At 43.4% G+C, this 25,633-nt stretch overlaps 1 protein-coding gene across 7 annotated transcripts in view; it reads right to left on the reverse strand.

The window, feature by feature from the left end:
• Positions 1 to 25,633, reverse strand: part of daam2 (dishevelled associated activator of morphogenesis 2) — a 310,967-nt gene that overhangs the window by 57,146 nt on the left and 228,188 nt on the right. For 5 of the 7 annotated variants that reach the window (XM_073056049.1, XM_073056050.1, XM_073056051.1 and 2 more), the window contains 7 exons: positions 23,649 to 23,756; positions 18,865 to 18,915; positions 17,484 to 17,590; positions 10,778 to 10,862; positions 7,066 to 7,172; positions 3,888 to 3,976; positions 905 to 1,073 (listed from right to left, as the gene is read on the reverse strand). In XM_073056049.1, the coding sequence (XP_072912150.1) occupies positions 905 to 1,073; positions 3,888 to 3,976; positions 7,066 to 7,172; positions 10,778 to 10,862; positions 17,484 to 17,590; positions 18,865 to 18,915; positions 23,649 to 23,756 (716 nt within the window). Of the gene's footprint in view, positions 1 to 904; positions 1,074 to 3,887; positions 3,977 to 7,065; positions 7,173 to 10,777; positions 10,863 to 17,483; positions 17,591 to 17,720; positions 17,754 to 18,864; positions 18,916 to 23,648; positions 23,757 to 25,633 lie in introns of all 7 variants that reach the window. The other 2 variants (XM_073056054.1, XM_073056055.1) reach the window with 2 other exon arrangements.

Genomic DNA, 25,633 nt, shown 5'->3' on the forward strand with positions numbered 1-25,633 from the left:
GCAGCTATATAGGACCCTGGTCAGACCCCACTTGGAGTACTGTGCTCAGTTCTGGTCAACTCACTACAGGAAGGATGTGGAAACCACAGGAAAGGTGCAAAAGAGATTTACAGGGATGTTGCCTGGATTGGGGAGCATGCCTTATGAGAATAGGTTGAGTGATCTCGGCCTTTTCTCCTTGGAGCAACAGAGGATGAAAGGTGACCTGATAGAGGTGTATAAGATGATGAGAGGCATTGATGGTGTGGATATCCAGAGGGTTTTTCCCAGGGCTGAAATGGCTAACACGACAGGGCAGTTTTAAGGTACAGAGGAGATGTCAGGGGTAAGTTGTGTTTTTTTTTCCACAGAGTGGTGAGTGAGTGGAATAGGCTGCCGGCAACGGTGGTGGGGGTGGATACAATAGGGTCTTTTAAGAGACTCCTGGATAGGTATATGGAGCTTAGAAAATTAGAGGGCTATAGGTAACCCTAGGTAATTTCTGTAGTAAGGAAATGTTCGGCACAGCATTGTGGGCCGAAGGGCCTGTATTGTGCTGCAGGTTTTCTATATTTCTATGAACACTGTCTCACTGTTTTTGCTCTCTTTTTGCACTACTTGTTCAATTTAATTTAAAAAATATATTTCTTACTGTAATTTGTATTTTTTTAATGTATTGCAGTGTACTGCTGCCGCAAAACAACAAAGTTCAGGACATCTGATTCTGATATAATGATCTGTGTTGTTGACATACAAAACAAATCTTTCACTGCACGTCGGTACATGTGACAATAATAAACCAATTTACCAATTTCTACCCAATCCTCGTGGGCAATAAACTTCTCTTCAATGCTACACAGCAGACTCTCTCACCAATCTCTGAATATGATAGGCTAAGTTTTGTCCCTGCCAGCTCCTGGAGTACCTGTCAATGCTCGACTTGGTGTCTCCGATCTTGTTGAGGCTGGAAATCCTGAAGCCGAAAGCGTTCCCCCTCTGGCCCTTGTTCATATAGTTCCCGAAAGCAAGCACCACCTCCAGCAGCTGCTTCAGCTTCTTGCTTTGACACAGCTCTTTGGAAGCCAGAAGGATTCCTGGAGTTGGGAATGGGTAAAGCAAAATACATCGTGATCAGCTCTTCACGGCAAAATAACGCTTAAATTGTAATTTCCACAGCACCAGCAGCAGAAATTGGTTTACTGTTGTACATAAATAAAGGCCAAAATTGCATTTGCTCTCCTAATTACAAATGGTGACTGCTAGTGGTGGAGCTGTTACTTCATAGCTCCAGTGTCCAAGATTAGATCCTGACCTTTGCTGGTCTATGTTGAATTTATATATTTTCCTTGTGACTATATGGCTTTTCCCTGGGTGTTCTAGGTTCCTCCCCCAAAGATGTGCATTTTGGTAGGTTAATTGGCCACTGTAATTTGCCCCTGGAGTGTACAAGAGGTAGAGTCAGAAGGCAGTAAATAAGAAGGTGGGAAGGATAAAAACCACATCGATGTAGGATTAATGTAAATGCAGGCTTGATGGTCAGCATAGGCTCAATGGGCTGAAGGGCCTGTTTTCTTGCTGCCTGGTTCTGTGGCATAATTTTCTTGCAGCAGATGTATGTCAGTATTTCCTCTTTCAGTTACAAGGATACTCAGATCCATTTCCATGGCAGGAACTTCATGGACCAAGTCATATTATGGCATACCATTCAGTAAAATGCTATTTGCTCCTGTTATACTTTTAAAATCTTGTTGTTTGCTTCTTCACCTTCACCAGGGCTCCAAGAGTAGATTAGAAGGCTGGATATCCTGTGGCGGCTTGCACCTCCAGACACCCATGGCCTTTCCATCATCTACATGGCACGTCAAAAGTCTCACGGCATATTCTCCACTTGCCTGGACGAGTGCAGCCTCAACAACTCTTAGAAATGTCTATACCATCCAGGACAAAGTGCCAGGACAGCAGTGGAGCAGGTAGTGCTGCTAACCTGCAGCTCCGGTGGCCTGGGTTCAATCCTGACCTTGGATTTTGTCTACGCGGAGTTTGCATGTTCTTCCCATGACCTCATGTTTCCCCGGGTCCTCTGGTTTATTCCCATATCACAAAATCATGGGTAGCAGATTAACTGGGTATTGTGAGTTGCCAAAATTGCTCCTAGTCTACTTGGATAGTAAGAAACTCAGGATGGAGTTGTGAGAATGGGTTTCAAGGCAATGTGGGTTATTGGGACTGATTAGATTGCTCTGCCGGACGGAGTACATAGCCTTCTTCTACGTGGTAAGAAAAGAAACAAATTAGTAGCCTATCAACCAACCACTCCAAAACGTCTACTGCATTTTCTCCATCATCAATGAAGAGTGTGAATGCAGTGTGAGCTGTCTACAAAATATAGTGCTGCATTAACTCACTCAGGCTAATTTGACAGCACCTCCCATTCTATCCATCTCTCCCATGAAGAAGGAGAATGGTAGCAGCAACACCAGCAGCTTCTGCTCCAGGTCACACACTGCCTGTCCTGGAAGTGCTGAGAGCCTTTCGATATCACTGGGTCTACATCCGGGATCACCCGTCCCAACAACAGGGTCAAAGCAAGTTTACCAGAAGGAATGCATGGGTCTAAGGTGCTTCATCACCATCTTCCCGAGGGTAATTAGACATAGACAATAAATTCTGTTTTTTTCAATGGAATCCAGATCCTGAAATGCAAATCCCCTGCTTTCCAAGCGTTCACTTTACAGTATTTTGCTTTTATGAAAGACCTACATTAGTGCCTGTTCACACTAACTGAAAGAGGATTGTCGCTTTCACGAAAAAAGACGCCCGCTTTAAACTTGTGTTTACCCTAAAGAAGATTACCATAACCATGAAGCCTTGCGCGGGCAGATGTGTGCGCATGCGTGTACGTGCCAATTTTTTTCTACAAATCGGTTGTGGCTCAATCTTCCTGATTCTGGTAAGTGAAACTACACTGTACATACATTATTTCTTCTTTATATTTAGCTGTGTATTTATCATATCATTCCTGCTTTTACTATATGTTAGGTTTTATGTGCTATTTGGTAGGTTATTTTTTGGGTCTGGGAATGCTCAAAAAATTTTCCCATATAAATTAATGGTAATTGCTTCTTCGCTTTATGCCATTTCGGCGTACGAATGGTTTCATAGGAACGCTCTACCTTCGGATAGCGGGGGAAACCTGTATATATAAAAAATATGAAAATTGTTGTGGATAGAATGGGAAGGGTGACATGGGAAATCTTGATGTCAGACTCAGCTGCAATACTTCTCCCTGACTGATTCCCACCAGCAGCTCCCCTAGCTTCTCTAGATCATGTAGCAATCGATAAATGCTAAGAATTAGTGTAAAACAGCATGGAAACAAGCCCTTTGGCTCATGGAGTCTTCGTTGACCATAAAGCACCTATTTTCGCTACACAAGCTGCAATTTATTTTCTTCAAATAACCACCCCCTCCAATACCCCAGATTCCACAACCCAACTATACCCCAGGAGCAATTTATACAGTGGGCAAGTAAGCTATGAACTTGCACGAACTTGAGTTTTGGAGTAAACTCGAGCACCCTGGGGAAACCCACACAGTCACGGGGACAGCGTGCAAACTTCAAGCACAAGCACCGGATGTTTGGATCGAACCCAGCTTGCTGTAACCATGAGGTAAGATCTCTCCCAGCTGCAGCACTGTGATCCCCCCACGTGACATAGCCCTTTTAAGAAGCAAAGTACTATTTTGCTGCTTGTTAAAAAATGTACCTACATTGACTATTCCAGGGAAACGAGCAGCAAGTGAGGATCTACGGCTGACTGAACCTTTGCATTTGGCCAGACGGATGCAAATGCATGGAAAAATGTTTCACTGCCTAACTATTCACTCTGACCTCTCGACAGCCTCACCTTCGATCTTTGGCTTTGCCTCTGCGAGTCGTTCTGCGAACTTCTTCTTGAAGAATAAAGCCTGCAGTCGCTGCTGGTAATGGTCAATTCTGTGGGTTGAAGGACAGAACCAGATCAGAGGAAACAGAGGAATTAAGAGGAATAGACAGAGTAGACAGCCAGCGCCTCTTCCCCAGGGCACCACTGCTCAATACAAGAGGACGTGGCTTTAAGGTAAGGGGTGGGAAGTTCAAGGGGGATATTAAAGGAAGGTTTTTTTACTCAGAGAGTGGTTGGCGCGTGGAATGCACTGCCTTAGTCAGTGGTGGAGGCAGATACACTAGTGAAATTTAAGAGACTACTAGACAGGTATATGGAGGAATTTAAGGTGGGGGAATATATGGGAGGCAGGGTTTAAGGGTCGGCACAACATTGTGGGCCGAAGGGCTTGTACTGTGCTGCACTATTCTATGTTCAGATCTGTGCTGGTGGGGGCCTCTGGTGATAAAATGGAATGGTTTGGGTTCATAGGCAGTGGGCCCACAATTTTGCTAAGTACATGTGGTGAACAGAGAGGTCGAACTTCCCTCACAGCAGATGCTGGTATCCAGCAGGCACAAAGGGTAGGAGGCTGAGAAATCACTGAGTCAGAGAATCTTACAGCAAGAAAGTGGGCCCAACTCATCCAAGTTGATTGTGTCACCCAGAAAGCTAGTCCCATCTGTCTGCATTGGGCCACAATCCTCTAAATCTCTACTATCTATGGAATTATCCAGCTGGTTTTTAAATGTTACTAATGTGCCCGCCTCAAGCACTATTTCTGGCAGCACATTCCAAATATCCACCACAGTCTGCATTAAGAAGCTGCCCCGATGTCCCTTCTAAATCTCTTGCCTCTGATCTTAAACCTACCTTCTCTTGTTGTTAGCACCATGCTTTCCTGGGAAAAAGACCACTCTGTCTATACCTCTCATAATTTTATTTACTCTACGTCTACCAGGTCATCTTTCAATGTCCTGTGCTCCAGGGAATAAAACCACCCTTCGTGACTCAGACCCCCAAGAGGTGCAAGAAGAGAAACGGGATTGGTGCAGGTGGATGAATGATGGTCAGAGTGGATGGTGTATGCTTTAGGACCTGTTTCAGGCTGTGTGACCTCGTGACTTTGGTCAAGTTGAATTTATTGTCATGTGCACAAACGCAGTGAGGTATAGGTCCAATGAAAACTTGCTTGCAGCAGCATCAAACATTGCACTGAAGAGAGGTAGCAGGCAGGAAAAACTTCTATATTTATGTTCAGACTCTATGACTATGGGGGAGTGGGACAATGGGAATTTTGTGCTGGGAGCCAGAATAGACTCTACTGTACAGTAAGAGAACTCTTGGCCCATATTTAAAATCCTGCATCACTATTCAGTGAGACTCTCCAACTCCTCCTCCTTCTTATCTCTATTATTTATAAAATCATAGAAATGTCAAGGTAAAGAAATCCAATCGCTCCAAGCCAGCTCCTTGGAGAAAAACGTAACGCTGGAAATATTCAGCAGACCAGCTTTATCCATAGAGAGAGGAAGAGTTCATATTTTAGATCTCTTCACATTAAACTGGACAAGCTAAACCCCTCAAGTTCTGTAGAAAAGTTTACTGACCTGAAGTATTTGCTCCCCAGATACTGCCTGTTCTGCTGAGTACTTCCACTGCGTTCTGTTTCTTCTGTTATCTACTATTTTATCTTGCGTTATGGTGCTAGTAAACAAAATAATTCAGTTCCATTTGCCAACTCATTTGTAGCAGACCTACAAATTACTTTCCATCGAATGACCACCCTAGTCTTCTTTAAATGCACAGATTGACGGCCTACTCCTTATTTATTATGTCACAGGCCATTCTCACCTTAGGAGCTCTGCTCTATCACATGCCAATCAACTCCCTCTTGTTTTCTTTGCCACTTCCCTACATCGAGAACTAAATTACAATGACAGAGGGCGGGGGGTAACTTACAATGGAGAAGCTGGAGAACACAGGAGAGATCCATAGGGAGAAACAGCAAACTCCACACAAGAAGCATCCAATGTCAAACCCATGTCCCTAGAGTATGAGATGGCAACTCCACAGCCTGCACACCATGCTGGCTCCACAGGCAAGTGATGTTGAGATGACAGGAATCCTCTGCACAATATTGTTCTTCCTCACATCTCACTTGCATCTCTTCCACAACATCTTAGGTATATATTCCCATGTCCTCTAGCACCTTGCATCGTTCACTAATGCGAACATTTCCCCTCCATTTACTCAACTACAGAATCATAAAACTATACAATATACAAACAGGCCCTACAACCCAGCTAGATGGTTGACTATCCATATTACTCTCAATTACTAGCACTTGGTTTGTAGCCTTGGCAGTTCAAGAGCTCATTCAGGTACCAATTAACTGTGGTAAGAGTCTCTGCCCACATCACCTCTTCAGGTCACACATTCCAGGTTCCAGCTACCCTCAGTCGGAAAAAGTTCCTCCTTTGATACTCTCTGAGCCTTTTACTCCTAACCTTAATATCTATGCCTTTTTAGTATGGACACCCCTCTTCCCCTCTGCCATCCGATTTCTAAATGGATGGACATTGAACCCATGAACACTACCTCACTTATTAAAATTATTATTTCTGTCTTTGCACTACTATTTTTAATATAATTATTTGATGCACACACACACACACAGTGGTTTATTTATTTATTTTCTCTGTTTATTATGTGTTGCATAATAAGTTGCTGCTAAGTTAACAACTTCACAACCTAAGCCAGTGATATTAAACCTGATTCTGACCTCTGCTAAAGGGGAAGGCTTACTGTCATCTACACCATCTATGCCCCTCATAATTATACACACCTCTATCAGATTATCCCTCAGCCTCCTCTGCTCCAAGAGAAAAAAATCACATCCTATCAGTTTCTCCTCCAAATGAAAAATTCCATTGTGGACAACATCCTGGTGAATCTCCAGAGCAATCAAACCCTTAAACAGAATACATATCAGATCTATTTCTCAAATTTCTTTCCTCCTAAACAACCCCAGCTTTTCTAGTCTGACTGCAAAGTTAAACTCTTCCATTCCTGGAGGCATTCCATGAACTCCTGATATACTGCCCCCTGCAGGTGGACTTTTAGGACTGACTGTGCCTCATTGAATGATGTAACCAACCTGCTCATCTCGTAGAGGAAGCGGTCAGCCCTTGCCATGCGCTCGATCTCGTGCCGGTGTTCCTCCAGCAGGTCAATATCGCTCTTCTCTGGGATGAATTTGAGGAGCTGTGAAGGAAATGGTTACAGTGATTTATTTCAAAAGGCTGTAGAACAGACCTCTTTGACCTCACCATCTCCATCAGTAGTCTAATTGATATAGCACCTGAAGCAGTTAGCTCCCCACCTCCCATATTGAAGCTGGTTAACTTTCTATCATCAGCCATGCAAATTTGGTTTCTTTAGTAAAGAAGAATCATACCAGGGCTCCACAAGCCACCTTTATTATATCATCATCATGTTCTGTGTCATATGACACAGTCGTAGGCAATTATGTTCTCATGACCATGATTGTTCTGGGCAAGTCTTTCTACAGAAGTGGTTTGCCACTGCCTTCTTCTGGGTAGTGTCTCACAGGAAAATAGCCACTCACAGGAGACCTTGCCCACGCCCAGGATTACGGCTGCACAGGTGGAAGGTCAACTGAGGAAGATCTGTACCAGCAAGGCGGCTGGACCGGATGGAGTTTCCCCACGATTACTGAGGGCCTGTGCTACTGAGCTGGGAGAACCACTACAGCGCATCTTCAACATGAGCCTGGAGCAGAGAAGAGTACCCAGACAGTGGAAGACATCCTGTATTGTCCCGGTACCGAAGAAACCACAACCAAAGGAGTTGAATGACTTCAGACCTGTTGCCTTGACGTCGCACGTGATGAAGACCATGGAGCGGCTGATAATACAGAATCTGAGGCCACAAACCAGGCACGCCCAGGATCCTCTTCAGTTTGCATATAAGGAGAAGGTGGGAGTGGAGGATGCTATCACGTATTTGCTGCACAAATCACTCTCTCACCTAGAGGGGGTCAGTTGTGCTGTGAGGATTACATTCCTTGACTTCTCTAGTGCCTTTAACACCATCCAGCCCAAGATCTTAAGGCACAAACTAACGGAGATGGGAGTAGACTCTCACATGGTGGATTGGATAGTGGACTACTTGACAGATAGACCTCAGTATGTGCGGTTGGGAGACTGTAGGTCTGACACGGTGGTCAGCAGCACAGGGGCGCCGCAGGGAACCGTACTCTCTCCGGTCCTGTTCACCCTGTACACATCAGACTTCCAATATAACTCAGAGTCCTGCCATGTGCAGAAGTTCGCTGATGACACGGCCATAGTGGGGTGTGTCAGGAATGGACAGGAGGAGGAGTATAGGAAACTGATACAGGACTTTGTGATATGGTGCAACTCAAACTACCTGCGTCTCAATATCACCAAGACCAAGGAGATGGTGGTGGACTTTAGGAGATCTAGGCCCCATATGGAGCCAGTGATCATTAATGGAGAACGTGTGGAGCAGGTTAAGACCTACAAGTATCTGGGAGTACAGTTAGACGAGAAGCTTGACTGGACTGCCAACACAGATGCCTTGTGCAGGAAGGCACAGAGTCGAATGTACTTCCTAAGAAGGTTGGCGTCATTCAATGTCTGTAGTGAGATGCTGAAGATGTTCTATAGGTCAGTTGTGGAGAGCGCCCTTTTCTTTGTGGTGGCGTGTTGGGGAGGAAGCATTAAGAAGAGGGACGCCTCACGTCTTAATAAGCTGGTAAGGAAGGCGGGCTCTGTCGTGGGCAAAGTACTGGAGAGTTTAACATCGGTAGCTGAGCGAAGGGCGCTGAGTAGGCTACGGTCAATTATGGATAACTCTGAACATCCTCTACATAGCACCATCCAGAGACAGAGAAGCAGTTTCAGTGACAGGTTACTATCGATGCAATGCTCCTCAGACAGGATGAAGAGGTCAATACTCCCCAATGCCATTAGGCTTTACAATTCTACCGCCAGGACTTAAGAACTTTTTAAAAGCTATTATTAATGCTTTTTGAGACGGTGATTTAGATGCATATCATATTTTTTTACTGAGTTAAGTATTGTATGTAATTAGTTTTGCTACAACAAGTGTATGGGACATTGGAAAAAAAAGTTGAATTTCCCCATGGGGATGAATAAAGTATCTATCTATCTATCTAGAAGATGGGTCACCCCACCCATAATCAATAGTCTTCAGAGATTGTCTGCCTGGAATCAGTGGTCGCATAACCAGGACTGATTATATAAATAATAAATAAACCAGCTGCTTATATGACCATCCACCACCTGCTCTCTTGGCTTCACGTGACCCTGATTAGGGTGGGGGTGGTCTAACAGAGTGAAGAAGCATCTTACACCTCCTTTTCTAGAGATGTATCTCCACCCCACCACACCAAACCATAATTATGACTGCTAAATGGATTTCTTCTACTCTAAAAATAAACTCCTGCATTTTATTTGTTACCTTTTTGGTAATTCTGATACTATATTCTACATGCTGTTTACCCTTTTGCGTTATCCTGATGTACTTATAGTATGTGCAGAATGATCACGTGCAAAAGCTTTTCATTGTATCTTGGTACATGTGTGTATAACAAGCCAGTTACTAAATTATTAATTATCTAAAGTCCGGTACATAGTATGAAATCCCGGCACTTCACATCATCATGGATTGAGCTCACAGTAATATTCATGAAGATGTTCCAAATACCTCCAATTAAATGCAGTGATGTCAACTTGTTGGAAGAATTATGGTTCCAGGAAGCCTGTCTGATGACGTGGTTTGACATGGTCGACAGGACGGGGATTATTTGGATCGGGTATAACAATGTGCTCATACTCCTTGCTCAGTTGAAAGCTGTATGGATATAGGGGAAGCAATAGCCTCAACTCCTGTTGAGATATCGTGTTAATATCTGCTGTAATTATGCCAAGGGTTAGGCATGTGGCTACTGGTTCAGGGGAGCCATGATAATTGGCAGGACACTTTGGCGCTAGACTTGCAGCGAGTTGGTAAGACCTGGGCCAGCTATTCAAATGGTTCCTCTGGCTACTGTCTTGCTGGCAGCCAGTAATGCTAAGACTATTTACTGGGCAAGATCCCATAAATATTGGTACAAGCCAGTAGAAGCAGGAGAATATATTGGGCTGGATCTCAGTGTTGGCATGGACTGGTATGATCACATGTATTTATAAGGCTGGATGCCAAAGCTTTGCCTTTCATATGAGTACACAAAGTGCCCGTTGGGCTCGACTCTCTGGCTGTTGTCTCATTGCAGAGAGCAAATGGGAGTGGGAATTGGCTCTGGTTTGGACCCAGTGGTCAATTCCTTGCTGTGAGCTGACAGAGCAGACTGATTTCTTGACACAAAAGACATCAAGGAGAGTTGTAAGAACAGGAATGTGGTAGCGATAGAGGACCAGTCATGGCAATATTGAATGTTACAGCAGACTCATAAGGCCAAATGACTGCTCCTGCTCCTATGACAAGGTTGAACTCTGACTCAATGGAGAGTCCAGAGGCATCTGCCTGGAATTAATAATGACGTACATTTTAAATCGATCCGAAATGAACCAAATCATTTCCTCCTCTCTCCAGTGAGAGAGGGGTTATGGAATGACCCATTTTTCCTCATCCGTCTCTGAGCACCAAGATCTATTTTGGCACTTATGGGGCCATCTAGTTTGATCCCCTCACTTGCCCTAGGCAGCAGATTGGCAATTTCTATGTGATGCCCAACCTTGCGATAGTCCATCCCTATTCTATTCCGGTCGTGGAATATCACTAAGGGGCAGTGTTCTTACCTGTTCCAGCATGTCCTTGGGCAAGTCCTCCTGTTCATCCATTTGCAAGATTGCTCTCTTGATTTCCTTATTGGACAGCTTCAACCTAAGAGTAGAAAAGAACATTTAGAATGGAAACAAGGATGTCTTCTTTCTATAGGGCCCTCCCATTCATGTTCATGTTCCCACAGAACAATCCCATTCCCTCAATAATCTTCCCATTCTTGGACTCCCATCAACTCTCCCTTGATTTTACCACTCAAGGGAGTGGTAAAATTGCCTTGTTTGTCAGTACAAACAAGAAGCAATTTACAGTGTCAATTAACCTAGCAACCTCGATTTTTTTTTGAGATGTGGAAAACAACGCAGTCACAGGGAGAACCTGCAAACTCCACAGGGACAGCATCTGAGATCAGGATTGAACTCAGATCTTTGGAACTTTGAGGCAGCAGCTCCACCAGCTGTGCACTGTGCAGGTCTAATTGCACAGTGTTTGTAGGGTTGCTTAGTTACCACAATCAGTACACTGACAGGAGTGATATTGGAAGCAGATAAGATGAAAGTGATCAAGAGATTTTTAGATAGGCACATGAATATGAATATTTTATGTTCTAAGTTCTAATTAGTGGGACCAAATTTCTGCATCCTCTCCTGTATCATACATTTATCTAACATGAATGTCTAACCCTCAGTGCTAAATCTTCACGACAAATGCTTGAGCAGAACAATCTACACCGAATAGAACCATAGAACACTACAGCACAGTACAGGCCCTTCAGCCCTCCATATTGTGCCGACCCATATAATCCTTTAAAAAAGTACTAAACCCACACTACCCTATAACCCTCCATTTTTCTTTCATCCATGTGCCTGTCCAAGAAGCTCTTAAATACCCCTAATGTTTTAGCTTCCACCACCATCGCTGGCAAGTCATTCCAGGCACTCACAACCCTCTGTGTAAAAAACTTACCCCTGATGTCTCCCCTAAACTTCCCTCCCTTAATTTTGTACATATGCCCTTTGAATCTTTGGTGTAATCCATTTTTGGTGTTGATGGACATGTAAAACCAGGCTACATCTGAAATCTCAGCTGAGTACAGTATAAAGGATCCCATGGATCAGCACCTATTCATTTTCAAAATGCAGTCGATTTTATTTTATATATGAAATCAGTCAAGAGCTCAGTGCTGTAGCAGATTTCTGTGCTCAAGATTGACGTACTTAAACCCCATATTTTCTGCCACATGCAATACAAACAGAGATAACATGGACTACAAGGCATATTTCAATAGAGTGTGCAGGGACAGGGGATCCAGGGTGTATATGTGCTTAAATCCTACTTCCTCAGGAAGCTAAAGAAATTTGGCTTGTTCCTTTTGACGCTTACAAATTTTTACTGATGCACCATAGAAAGCATCGGATCTCAATGTATCACAGCTTGGTGTGACATCTACTCTGCCCAAGACTTCAGCAAACAGCGGAGAGTTATGAATACAGTTCAGCACATCACAGAAACCAGCTTCTCCTCCATGGATTTTCTGCACTTCTTGCTGCCTCAGTGTTTCAAGAAGAGCCCGCCCCCACCAGAGATTCTCTCTCTCACCCACCCCCGCCCCGCCAATCGGGCAGAAGATACAAAATCCTGGAAGCACGTACCATGAGGCTCAAGGACTGTTTCTGTCCCATTTTATGAGACTATTGAACATCCCCTAGGAAACAAGCAGGATTCTTAACTTCACAGTCTTCCTCATCGTGACTTTACACCTTGTTGTCTACCTGCACTGCAACTTCTTTGTATCTGTAACACCTTATTCTGCATTTTATTATTATTATTTTCCTTTGTACTACCTCAGGTGTAATCAAATAATCAGTATAAATGGCTTGCATATAGAGTTTTCCTACATTTGTACATGTAGTTGGTTTTGTAAGGTTGTTACAGCTGGGGGTGGTAATTGGGACAGGCTCCCACTACTTATTACAAATATTTGTAAATGCTCCCAATGGAATGTGCCTCAAACAGCCTCTGACAAACAAGTCCAGCTCCTGGCCTTCTTATGTGGCTTAGCTACTAAGCCTGGTGGAACGTTTCTACTGACAGTAGAAGAGGCAAAACCGGATTACTGGTGCCTTAAAACCAGTCACTTTGGGTTTTAGATGGGGCTCATCGGTTGTGGTTCGCAGCTCATCTAGGAGAAGGAGTCCTCTGATCTCAAACACCTGCTGCCCTGTGGCTATACCCACTCACGGGGAAGGCTTCAGGGTTAAACCCAGAGGGAAGAATCTGAGCTGGAGTCCCTAAGGCAGTCCCACATTGAGTTCAATGCTGACTGGCAACTCCTGCAACACCGCTGGAACCAAACTGTATCGGTCTCTGCCGTTCCTGTGGGTTCATCAGATGCATGGAGATGGGGAGCTTGCTACTGGGCAACAGCTGGCTCTCCATATCGTACTGCCCAGGCTTGTGTATCTAGACAGCTAGGACGCAACATCCAAGGTCGACCCTGACTGACGGAGGCCTCATTCACAGTATGTGTGACATTAATAAACCAATTTATCAACAACACAAGAGATTCTGTAGATGCTGGAAATGCAGAGCAACACACACAAAATGCTGGAGGAACTCAGCAGGTCAGGCAGCATCTGTGGAAATGAATAAACAGTCAGCATTTCGGGCTGAACGCCTTCTTCAAGACTGATTTAAATTTATCATTTTAAATGGCAGAGTGTACTGACAGAATGAAATAAATGGAAGCCTGGGATTCATAAATAAACATGTAGAATATAAAGAACATGAAGTTCTGCTGGACAAAACACTGGGACACTCTGTCCAATTTGTGAAAGATGTGAAGGTCCCAGCGAAGACCAGTTCCATCCAGAATGGCTTCAGGAATTGGTGGACTTCAGCTCCAAGGGTCACAATGGGGAAAAAAGGCTTGCTCTCCTTGGAGCAGAAAATGCTGATCTGAGTTTTCCCATAGGTGATCCAGAAGGATCTAGAATAAAGATTTAAAAATTCAGGCTGAAGATATACAGGAGATGTCAGGGAGAAAAAAAAAACACTCAGAATTTGGATCTGATCAATGAAGGGGTGAAAGGACTCAATAAGGGCTTTTGAAGGGCAATTGGACAAGGTAGAACAATTTGCTGAGTGTGGGGAGCAGAGTCACAGCAGGAGAACGGAATTGGCAAGATGTGTCTACCAAGTGTTGGCATACACTCTATGTCATAACAGTCTTACGATACCATGACTCTGTCAAAGACACTTGTGCTTTATTCCTCTCTCTGCTACTTGTGAAGATGGAGTTAGTTTATTGTTGTTACGTACCGAGGTAAAATGGAAAAAACAAATCTACATATTGTTCATAAAGATCAATTCATTACAGTGTTTCTTTCTACAGGGCTCTGCTTTACACTGGTTGAACATTTCTGAGCAGCTGCAGAAAACTGAGGCAGTGAGGGAGACCATTCAGGCTATCCTGCTCACCCTGGATTTTCTATCTCCTGCTTGCTGCCTCGCTGAATTTTCAGGTAAAAGGGTTAATGCATCACTTTTGAGATTAGCCAGCTCAGCACTGTAGAAGGGTATATTTATAACAATGCTGGTCCATATAATTTAGTATCCAGCAAAGGAGTTTCCCCTATTAATTGAGGAATTGCTAAAGTATAGAGCAAATATTTTTAATGGGCTTTTTAGGTTAAACGTCCCACCATCTCTACTGTTTACACAGTGTGCAATGAAAATAAAGATACTGATGAATTATGGTTGTTTTTTTGAAAACAGACCATTTTCTATATTGGCTACAGAACACTCTCATAAATCTACGGCATGGCTGTGTGTCTGTGTTGTATCACACAGCCAACATCTGAAGTGCACCATTAAACAAACTATGAGGAATAATAGACTGCATACATTAATTTTTTTCTGTGAAGGCTTATAACCACTGCTAGTAATACCTGCCCCTGTCTTCCCAAGGATTTGTTGCTCACACAACTGCATTTCCTTTCTGACCTGCCCACCCGCTGCCCCTCTTGAAAGTGGCGACTCGAGCTGGTTTTCCATGAGACTCAAGAATGGCTATTTGAAGGCAGAGCTTGACTCTGATTCCACCACTCCTGCTGACTATGAATTCCGGATCAGATTCAGTCACTAAGTAAATAAAAGCATTTCCCTTCATGTTCATGCATTTCACCCAAAATTATAATTACGTGCTCTCGGACACTGAACCATCTATTACTGAGAACAGCTTCTCTCAACTTACCCTATCTAAAGTAGATATCATTGCACACACCATCAAATCTCTTCTCAGCCATGGAAAATACCAACTTGTCCAGCATATTTTGTCTTATTGGCTCCAAGCCAATAGTTAGTGACTCCATCTATTGGCAAACCATTCAGCAACATCCCAGCCCCATTTCCTCGAAGGGTTATGGCGTTAATCTCATTTTCTGCTCTTTCCCTTGAATACTTATGCAACTCACGTCAGAGGACAATGACTTTTTCTGTTTGTGCTACCCTCTTGCTGCCAGTGAACGACTTGCCCTTTCCTTCACAAACACTGCAACACTGCGGAATGTGGAAAGGAAAATTCAGGACAATTCAGGACCGGGTGGCGTTGAAATGGGTGCTCAGTTAAAGAGTTCGGGTAATATTGGTGGGTCGTGAAGTTTGGTGGTGTATCATGAAAATCAGTGAAACAGTGAGTTTGTTCTTTTCCTTGGCCCTGAGATATGGTGGCACTTTAGTCAAGAGCACATATGCGGCAACCCCTTAGAGCAGAGGTTCCCAATCAGGGGTCCACAGAGCACTTGCTGAATGGTATTGATCCATGCCATAAAAAAGATTAGGAACCCCTACTCTAGACATGAATAACACACACACAACAATGCTGGAAGAACCCAGCAGGCCAGGCAGCAATTTTGGAGGGAAATAAACAGTTGACGTTTTAGGCCAAGACCCTTCAATGGACCGGATTTTGTTTTATTGTGTGTTGCTCAAGATTTCCAGCACCTGTGCTCTCGAGTCCAGATATAAACCACTCCCTGAGCAAAAAATTACCCCCAAACCTCCTTTCAGTCTTCTACTTCTTACCACTGTCCTCTTGATTTTCATACCCCTACCATGAGATAGACATTCTGCCATATCTATCTCTTTCATCATTTTATATATTTTATCAAGACAAGCTTTAGCCTCTTTTTTTCTGGGGAAAAAGTCCAACCTCCCCAATCACTCCCCATAACTAAAGTCCTTCACTCTAGGCAACATCCTGATGAAGCTCCTCTGCACTCTCTCTCCAGCACAACTATATCCTTCCTTTAGCATCATGGCCAGATCGGCATGCAATACTCCAAGTGAGGCCTGACCAGTTCCTGCAGATACAGGAGGCTGAAGGTATTGGAATCTGAAGCAACACATAAGATGCTGAAGGAACTTAGCGAGTCAGGCAACATTTATGGAGGGAAATGGGTAGTTGACATTTTCGGTTGAGACTCTTCATCTGGACCAGAATCATATCTACTACATAATTACTGAACAGTTCTGATTAAGGGTCTTGATCCAAAATGTTATCCACTGACTGACCCACTGAGCTCCTGTAGCATATGGTGTGTCTAATCAGCTCCTACTTAGTGCTGATAAATTTATGGGCCAGAAGAGTGAGGGAAGATGAGTTGGGCATTCAGACAGAGATCGGGGGTTGGGGGAATGAGACAGTGCTGTGGAAGTCAGCGCAGACGTTTGAAAGGAAGTTTTCTGTTCGGTTCTGGTCACCACACTACAGGATGTGGCAGTTAAAAGAGAGTCTGCAGAAAGATTCACTGGGATGTTGCCTGGAATAGAGGGTTGTAGATGTAAGAAGAGGTTGGATAGGCTGGAATGTAGGAAGCCAAGGAATGAGCTTATGGAAGTTTATAAAGTTATGAAGAGTCCAGATATGGCAGATAGACAAGAGTCTTCTTCTCAGGCAATGGTATTTTCCTCTCTGTTAAAGCAGAAACTGAGAGCAAGAGAGAGAGAGAGAAGAAGTAGAGAGACAAAGAAAGCAGAGGAAGAACACATAAGGGAAATGAAAGAGAATGAGAGGAGGCAAGGAGAAGGAAAATGGAAGGGAGAAAGTGAAGGAGAGAAAGATAAAGAATAACAGGAGAAAGGAAAAGGAAAGAGAAAATGAAGGAGTGGGAAGGGGAAGGGGAAGGAGATACAAAGAAGAGATACCTGGTATTTTCATGCAGTATATAAATGTCCAACTGGTGGACACCCATCCTACGAATGAGCTCTTAACATATTCATAAATTCAAAAGTCTGCCGTACATACAGACATTTACTCCCACAAGTGGTAGAACTAGTTTTATCTTTTTCTCAGTAATCATTCTTTCATATCAGTCTTAGGTGTTGTTGATGCCATTCATTACCACACTGTGAAGTTAGTTACCATATCATCGGATGTTTGGGCATTCTCCGACATACCAACAAAATCGATTCATGGATGTCAGTAAAAACAGAACCCATTCATTACCCAGGGACAGTCTCTACCTTTTTTCTAACCGCAGAATACCCAAACTCTGGAAGTGAAGTCATGTAAAGAAGTTGATTTGCTTTCTAAATCATTGAGATCAGCTGACAATGCCCCTGTAGTTCGTTGCCTGAGATGTTGACCCCTCTCCCTGCACACCAGCCTGATGGACTGCTGACAAATTCTCTGCTTTTCCGCTGCTTCATCTTTGTACTTACTTTGACAACAGGATGACACAGTTCTGCGCCCTCCGCCCATCAATCACTGACAGCTCCTTCACCTTCCTCATGGTGAGGCAGAGGTCCTCATTTGAGCCGAGCTCTTTCTGTGATGGAAGGGAGAAAGGAAATGTTAGATGCGCTTCATCAGACGGACCAATCATCAGATGACTGACGACCGTCTCAAAGGCACAGTGGATGATGGCCCACTACAAAGTGAAAGGAGGCCGCACTCACCTGTTTAGGCAGGTTAGTTTTAGTGAGCAGGTCCTGAGTAGGAGAGGTCGCCGAGGATATAGAAAAATTAAACATGCCAAAGTGAGTTAGTATTCAGTAAAAAGCAACTGTGTAGCTTAGTTCAGTAAACATAGAACATAGAAATCTACAGCACATTGCAGGCCTTTCGGTCCACAACATTGAGCCAACCATGTAACCTACTCTAGAGACGGCCTAGAATTTCCCTAGCACATAGCCCTCTATTTCTCGAAGCTCCAGGTACCTATCTGAGTCTCTTAAAAAAAACCTATTGTATCTGCTTCCGCCACCATCGCTGGCATGTATTTCATGCACCCACCACTCTCTGTGTGAAAAAATTACCTCTGACATCCCCCTTGTACCTACTTCCAAGCATCTTAAAACTATGCCCCCTCATGTTAACCATTTCAGCCCTGGGAAAAAGCCTCTGACTATCCACACAATCAATGCCTTTCATCATCTTATACACCTCTCTCAGGTCACCTCTCATCCTCTGTCACTCTTAAGGAGTAAAGGCCAAGTTCACTCAACCTACTCTCATAAGGCACACTCTCCAATCCAGGCAACGTTCTTGTAAATCTCCTCTAACCTCACAATCTCCTTCATAATAGCCTTGCAACTTATCGTCTACCTGCACTGCACTTTCTTTAACTGTAGGATTTTATTCTGCATTCTGTTACTGTTTTCCACTGTACTACCTCGATGCACTTTTGTAATAAAATGATCTCTATAGTGGCATGCAACAGAAGTTTTTCACTGTAACTTGGTGCATGTGACTGTAATAAAACTAATTTAACAATTTTCCTCCAGGATTTTGGATTGAAAGATACAGTGGAGCTGTTGCCTGATCTGGAGCTCGGCTATTTACAGAAGGACTTATCCCGAGACACTTGTTTGCATTTCACTTCTAAGCAGCCCTTCCAACCTGGGCTGGAGCGACTGACAGGCTGCAAGACAGTGTGAAGGAGGCATGGCACAACCTTATATGGGTGTAAAGTGGAGACAGCCAGAACTGGATTGAAAGCAGAGTGCTACTCAATGGGCCTTGCAAACAGGACGTGTGGATTTAATCTCCTAGGGCTTGCTGCTCAACGGCTCACTTTCTGCCTGATGCAATATACTTAACCCTTGTCTCTCCACTTCCTCGGCTGCCCTGTGCAATCGCTAAGGGCTCATTCTGCCAAAAATGAAGAAGACAAGGCAGATGTCAGGGTTTGATAAAATAAATGCATACATTTCACACTCGAAGATAAACATCATGTTAACTGCAATGAGAGATTTAGATTAACAGGTGCCTGAATACTCCAAATTTCCACCAAGTATACACACACACACACACACACACACACACACACACACACACACACACACACACACACACACACACACACACACACACACACACACACACACACACACACACACACACACACACACACACACACACACACACACTTTTAATGGATCGGTATCAGTCTGAAGGTGCAAGACAGACCAAATCAACTCTCAAACAACTGCTCCTTCACAGAACAAATCTCTTCTCAGTTATTTTAACTATCAAGCTGGGTTTAGGAAACTCTTTTCTCCCCACAGCTGACATCTTTTCAATGCTACATAAGTAAACATGCTAAATTAGTTAGTGGATCAAAAGCAGGGGATTATGGAAGTAGATAGCAGGTCATCAAAAAGGTCACTGATCTGAATTATTAAATCTGTTTCTCTCTCCACAGACGCTGCCTGACCCACTGAATGTTTCCACCATTCTGTGTTTTTATTTTAGATTCCAAAGTTTTGCTTTTGAGAGATTATTCCTGTAATATTATACAAGCATAAAACACTAAGGCACTGAAGTTGTCTATCGAACATGTACTGGCTGGAAAATAGCTCTTACTGCCCAGACTCAGAGTCCATCATCTTGTGGATGGGTGATGCTATTCGATTGTGGCCTCTAACGCTTTTCCAGACTCACGTATCATTTGGATCCTCTTCCCAAATCTATGTGCCGTCCCAACTCTTTTCTATTGAAAATTTTTTTTTTAAAGTACAGAATGCTGAAAATCTGAAGCAAACACCGGAGAACACTGGAAATGCCCAGCAGGTGCGGGAAAGGAACCAGTTAACATTTCAGTTTTGGGAACCTTCATCAGAATTGGGAAAGGTAAAAAGCAAGTTAGTTTTCAGTAGCAGAGAAGGCCGGCATGGAATGGGGAGAACTAAGGAATACCTCTCATAGGACAGAGATAACTGCATAAATACAGCAAGTCTGAACCATTGCACATGGTCCACAGCCTTGTGGAACATTACATTGACAAAGAAGCATAATTTAATCCTAACTGGATAACAACTGCTACATTTAATCAGTTGGTCTCACCTCATCAGAGATATTCCCTTTGCTCTGTCCATCCCCCACCTGAGAACTAAGTAGCTTTCTCTCACTCCTAATTCTAGAGGTGTCCTGATCTGAAGTGTTACCGGTTTTTGTCTCCATAGATGCTACAAGACCTCGTGAGTGTTACCCATACAACACACACAAAAATCTATAGTTGCTGCCTGGCCTGCTGTGTTCCACCAGCATTTTGTGTGTGTTTGAATTTGCAGCATCTGCAGATTTCCTCATTGAGTGTTACCCATATTTTCTTGTTTTGTTATTGATCACTCTCTAAACTACCATCCTTATAATTCTGGATAGCCCTGTGTGATTAATTTATACACTTCAACTTTTTCCGAGCTTTTTCTGCTCTGAAGGAAGTAACCTCATCTAACTAATCACTCCTCATTAGAAAACCTCTAATCGCTTTTATTTTGAGATACTGCATAGTAACAAGCTCTTCTGGGCCAACGACCCCCGCACCGTGAAATTACACGCATGAGCCAAATTAACCTACTAACTGGTATGTCTTTGGAATGTGCGAAGAAACTGGAGCACCTGGAAGAAACCCACGAGATCATGGGAGAACGTGTAAATTCCTTACAGTGTCAGAATTGAACGTAGGTAACTGGCACTGCAATAGCGTTACACCAGCCACTACACCACTGTGCCGCCCACACCCGAGATGATTGGTAGAATTTGTGAGGAGCTGACAGGGAAATGGGAGGTACAGGGATCACTGTCAGATTAATGTATGAGGCCAGCACAGACTCGATGGGTCAAAGGGCCCGTTTACAAGCTGCAAGACTCCATAGGTTTATCATAAGGATGATTAGCAGTTAGTATGAATTTCCAGGTCTTGAGCATCATTCAGCTAAAATAGGGAGACGTTATCTATCATATGACAGCTCTATAAAACATTGCCTTCTTAAGCCAAGCTAATCTTTATTTTATTTATTTATTGAGATACAGTGTGGAGTAGGCCCTTCTGGCCCTTTGAACCAGTCTGTCCAGCAATCCCCTGATTTAACCCTAGCCTAATCACGGGACAATTTACTATGACCAATTAACCTACCAACCCATACGTCTTTGGACTGTCAGAGGAAGTCGGGGCACCCAGAGGAAACACACTCGGCACGGGGAGAACGGACAAACTCCTTACAGGCAGCTCTGGAATTGATCCCGGGTCACCAGTAAAGCACTGTGCTAACCACCATTCTACTACGCCGCCCCAATCTTGCGGATCAACCAACACTTCTTTTTCCCCAAGGTTTGCGATATGAGATATAAAACCCGGCGAGTGGAATGAGTATTTTCATTCTGGAACATGTACAGTAAAAACATGAGGGATGATCTTAATCAGGGGTTTCCAACCTCTTTATGCCATGGACCCCTACCATTAACCAAAGGGTCCCCAGCTTGGCCTAGAGCTGATCTAGAGTGAGCTCATCTCAAGGGGAATATTCCCCAAGCTAGCTTCTAGTAACATGAGAGAAAACAGAGGCATGGACAGGGTCACAGACAGGATGGGTTGAAAGGGATATGGGCCAAATGCAATCAAATGGGGCTAGCTCAGGAAGGCATGTTGGTGACATGGATAAGTTAGGCCAATGGGGCTGTCTTCTGAGCTGTACGTCTGGGGGAGGGGGGGAAGGCAAACTGAGAAGAAGAAGGTTGGTTATGGACATAGTAGCAGAAGCCAAAGCGGTCAGAATGAAAGGAGTAGCTATGACTCTGAGCAGTATCACACTGGCTAAAGCTAAGTGACTCAGCCACATGGACTCAGGGGACTTAGAGCTGTCACGTGCCGATCAACCAGCTTCAAGCACAAGCTAACAGGCCGATCGGTGCCGTGTGCTTCTCCGTTTAATTTACCTACTCATGTCACTTGCAAGGCCAAGGGGCTTAGCATTCCTGGACTGAGGAGGAAGTAAAGAAGAGTCAGTCACATTACACTGGATAAAGGTGGCACATTTCTTTCCGTGAAGGGTACCAGTGTTTGGGCTTTTAATGGCAGTGGTTTCATGGTCTCCCTGGCTAATGGTAGGATATGATTAACTTCTGCAGCTGTCAGAAGAGCCAGTAACTAGGGGACATGGAAGGAAGGAGCAAATCAAAAAAACAAATTGAAGATGCTGGAATCCTGAGATAAAATCCAAAAGCTGTGGAAATGCTCAGCAAGTCAGGCAGCATCAGTAGAAAGGGAAGTCAATATCTTGGGTCTGCGAGTATGTCTATTTGTAGCACCAATGCTCCTTTGTTCTATACATCGCTCCCCCCCCCCCTTTCTCTTCTATTGTAAATGCCCTTCTCTCGTTCCCAGTTCTGATGGAGCAGTGCAAACCCAGAACATTGACTATACCCTGATCAACATTTTCTGTTTCTATCACAAAGAATGAAGGTGATTGGCAGAAGAATAAGCCAACATTTAAAAGTACCTTTTGCTTTAGCACGGGGTTTGGCTAGGGTTGGAAGGATGTTGCCAGAAGCAGCAGCAAACACAGATTCACTTGTAAGGGAACCAGACAAGTTTTTGAAAGGAAGGAATTTCTAGGGCTTTGGGGAGAAGGAATGAGAACAAGGCTGGATTCCTCATACTCAGACCCACTGCCGATTTGACGAGTTAGTGTGCTTCTTCGATGCTGTAAATCTTCGCTGATTCTGCATTTACATTTTTTCAGCTGTTGTGCTGGGATTTGAGCTCTTCCCTCTGGATCAGAGTTCCAGGTTTTTCCAGTAACACTCACACAGTGCTACTATACTCTGTGTGCCAGCCATGTAAAAGAGCTTTCCAGTAAGTTTTTTTCATGTTACATTTAATTCTCCTTAAAATTTATGCAGTTTTGGAAGATACCGTTAAATCTGCTTCCAATACCCTTTCCTATTTTAGATCAAAACAGCTCACTGCATTAAAAATCTCTCTTTAATTCAACTCTGATTTATTCTTCCTCTAACCCTGTGGCTCTGGCTACTGAGATTCCTGTCAGCAGAAACCTCAGAGACATATCCTTGCAAATGTGTTATCTGTACCCGGCATTCCTTGTAGAGTCCGGGTCATCCATCACTGAAGCAGGCCCTTTGGCCCAACTGTCCCATGCTGACTAAACTACGCCCAGTTAGCCACATTTGTCTCATATCCCTCTAGACTTTTTCTATCCATGTATCTATCCAAACATTGTTAATGTACCTGACTCAACCACTTACTCTGGCAGCTCATTCCTTATACTGACCAACCTCTGGGTAAAAAATTCTTCCTAATTTCTTATTAAATCTCTCCGATCACACCTGAAACCAATGTCCTTTGGCTCTTGATTCCCCAATCCTGGGAAACACGCTGTGTGTCTTCATCTCATCAGTGCTTTTAATCATTTTATACATCTCCATAAGATCACCCCTCATTCTAATATAGTCCAATGATGTCCATCCTAGTCTGCCTAACCTCTCTCCATTGCTAAGCCCCTCTTTGTAGTTGTAGTTCTGTAGTTGAATAAAATTCACAATGAACAAAATAGGTTTATTACAGATGAGAATGAAGAATTTACCTGCTGTCTCTGGTAAGCTGAGAACATCTTCTCAAAATCTTCCAGGTCCAAGATGCTGAAGGCTCGGAGGTCATCGATCTCAGCCCACACTGAGCCCCCGATTCTGTTCTGCAAGAGTCAACCACAGTAACATGGGTGAACTTGCAAGGATTGCATTCTCTGCATTATAACCTATGATTTTTCAGCCTTCTACTGGGGTTGTAATATGAGACAGACTTCAAACTCTGCAACTTCTTCTTTAAACCTTTCTATCTCTCTGTGGAACACTGATTACAAGCCACCTCTTTGACCATTTTCAGCCCTTTGCCCTTATGTGACCTCGGAAGGAGAAATATCAAAATTTGTCTTCAGTAAAGCACCAGTCAGACCTCCACTGGAATGCCCTGTGTATTTTTGGTCACCACACTGTAGGTAGGATATGGTAGCATTGGAGAAGGTGTAGAAGTGATTCACCAGGATATTGCCAGGGATGGAGCATTTCAGTTATGAACAGAGGTTGGAGGTGCTGAGGTATACAAAGTTATGGGAGCAAAATCAGAGGTGTAACATGGAAGAAGTGACAACAATCTTCAAACGATTTGATTTTAGTTTATGAGTTAATCAATTCACTTACACCAATCAAAGAACTCACCTCTTTCACCTCATGAGGTATGTCCAGTTCAAAATCATCAAGTTAAAGGTCACTTCAAAACATTATTACAAGCAATCCAGGAGTATGCACAACTAATGTAACACTTCCCTACTTTGCAGATTGTGGCCATATAAATCAAAATAAAAAATAAAAAAAACATTTAAAATTTCAAACATAGTATTCCTTCCCTTGATAGCTGTCACACAGAGCAGTCTAGATACAAATGGGGAAAAATAATTGTTACTGCATTTTAAGGACATTCCAGCTTCAACTTGATATGCCATCTTTGACTAGAGTGCTGTAGTTACTAATTTCCAATCCCATAGAATTTTTACCTAGAAATTTAAGGACTTCTCCCAAGTATATATGTATGAATTATTAAGTACGTAGATGTACAGGGTTGACTAGACTGAATTAAGTTTGCAGTTTATTAAATTTTTGCCCCTGCAGCAGTCCGCTGTTTAATAGCTAATGAGCTCACGGGGTGGGAAACAATCCCACATTAGAGCCTTGGCAGTTTGTATATTGCTGCAATAGTCTGAATTTCATTTCACCCAATAACCAATGTTTCAGACACTCGGATGGGAAACAAGTTATGCAGCAAGTACACAGTTTACGGTGAGGTGCTTGAACCTGGAAAGCCGTGTGCATTTGTTGGAAACAGACTGCAATGCAAACTGTGCCTCAGAAACTGAGATTAGATCTTTCGCAATCTTCAGAGCCCTCACTCTCTCCAGAATCATGCCAGTACAGGCAGTTCTCTGGTTACATAAGAGTCCAGCTCCTAAGAACTGACTGTCCGCCAATCTCTGTAAATCAGAAATGTCAATTTTCTACACCTACCTATATCATATCTCTCTATATACACTTAGTACAATTCTTCCATTTCATTAAATAATCACCCTAATACTAATGGAATATACACTGCATCTAGTCATTAATAAACACCATGTAATATTTTATTATTATCAGTAACTGCTTGAAAAAAAGCTTTTAAAATGTATGGGACAATTTGTGTAAAATTGGATTTTGTTAAATCAGGTCATTTTAAAGTTGGCAAACCCCTGTAGAGGACTTGACCATTTTTAGAATTTACTCGCTCTTAATATGTGGATATGACTGTCAATACCATCACTTTGCTTGCAGTGCATGCAAGTGCACTCCCCATAACCTTTGTCACCTGCACTAATCAAGCGCCTCTCAACCTCCACTTTTAGGTATACTTTACGATTGGGCTCCACAGCCACCTGTGGCAATGTATTCCACAGATTCACTACCCTCTGGTTAAATAAATTCCTTCTCATCTCTGTCCTAAATGGGTGCCCCTCTATTCAGGGGCTTTGCCCCCCAGCCC

Source organism: Hemitrygon akajei, chromosome 9 (assembly GCF_048418815.1).
Source record: "Hemitrygon akajei chromosome 9, sHemAka1.3, whole genome shotgun sequence".
NCBI classification, from domain to species: domain Eukaryota; kingdom Metazoa; phylum Chordata; class Chondrichthyes; order Myliobatiformes; family Dasyatidae; genus Hemitrygon; species Hemitrygon akajei.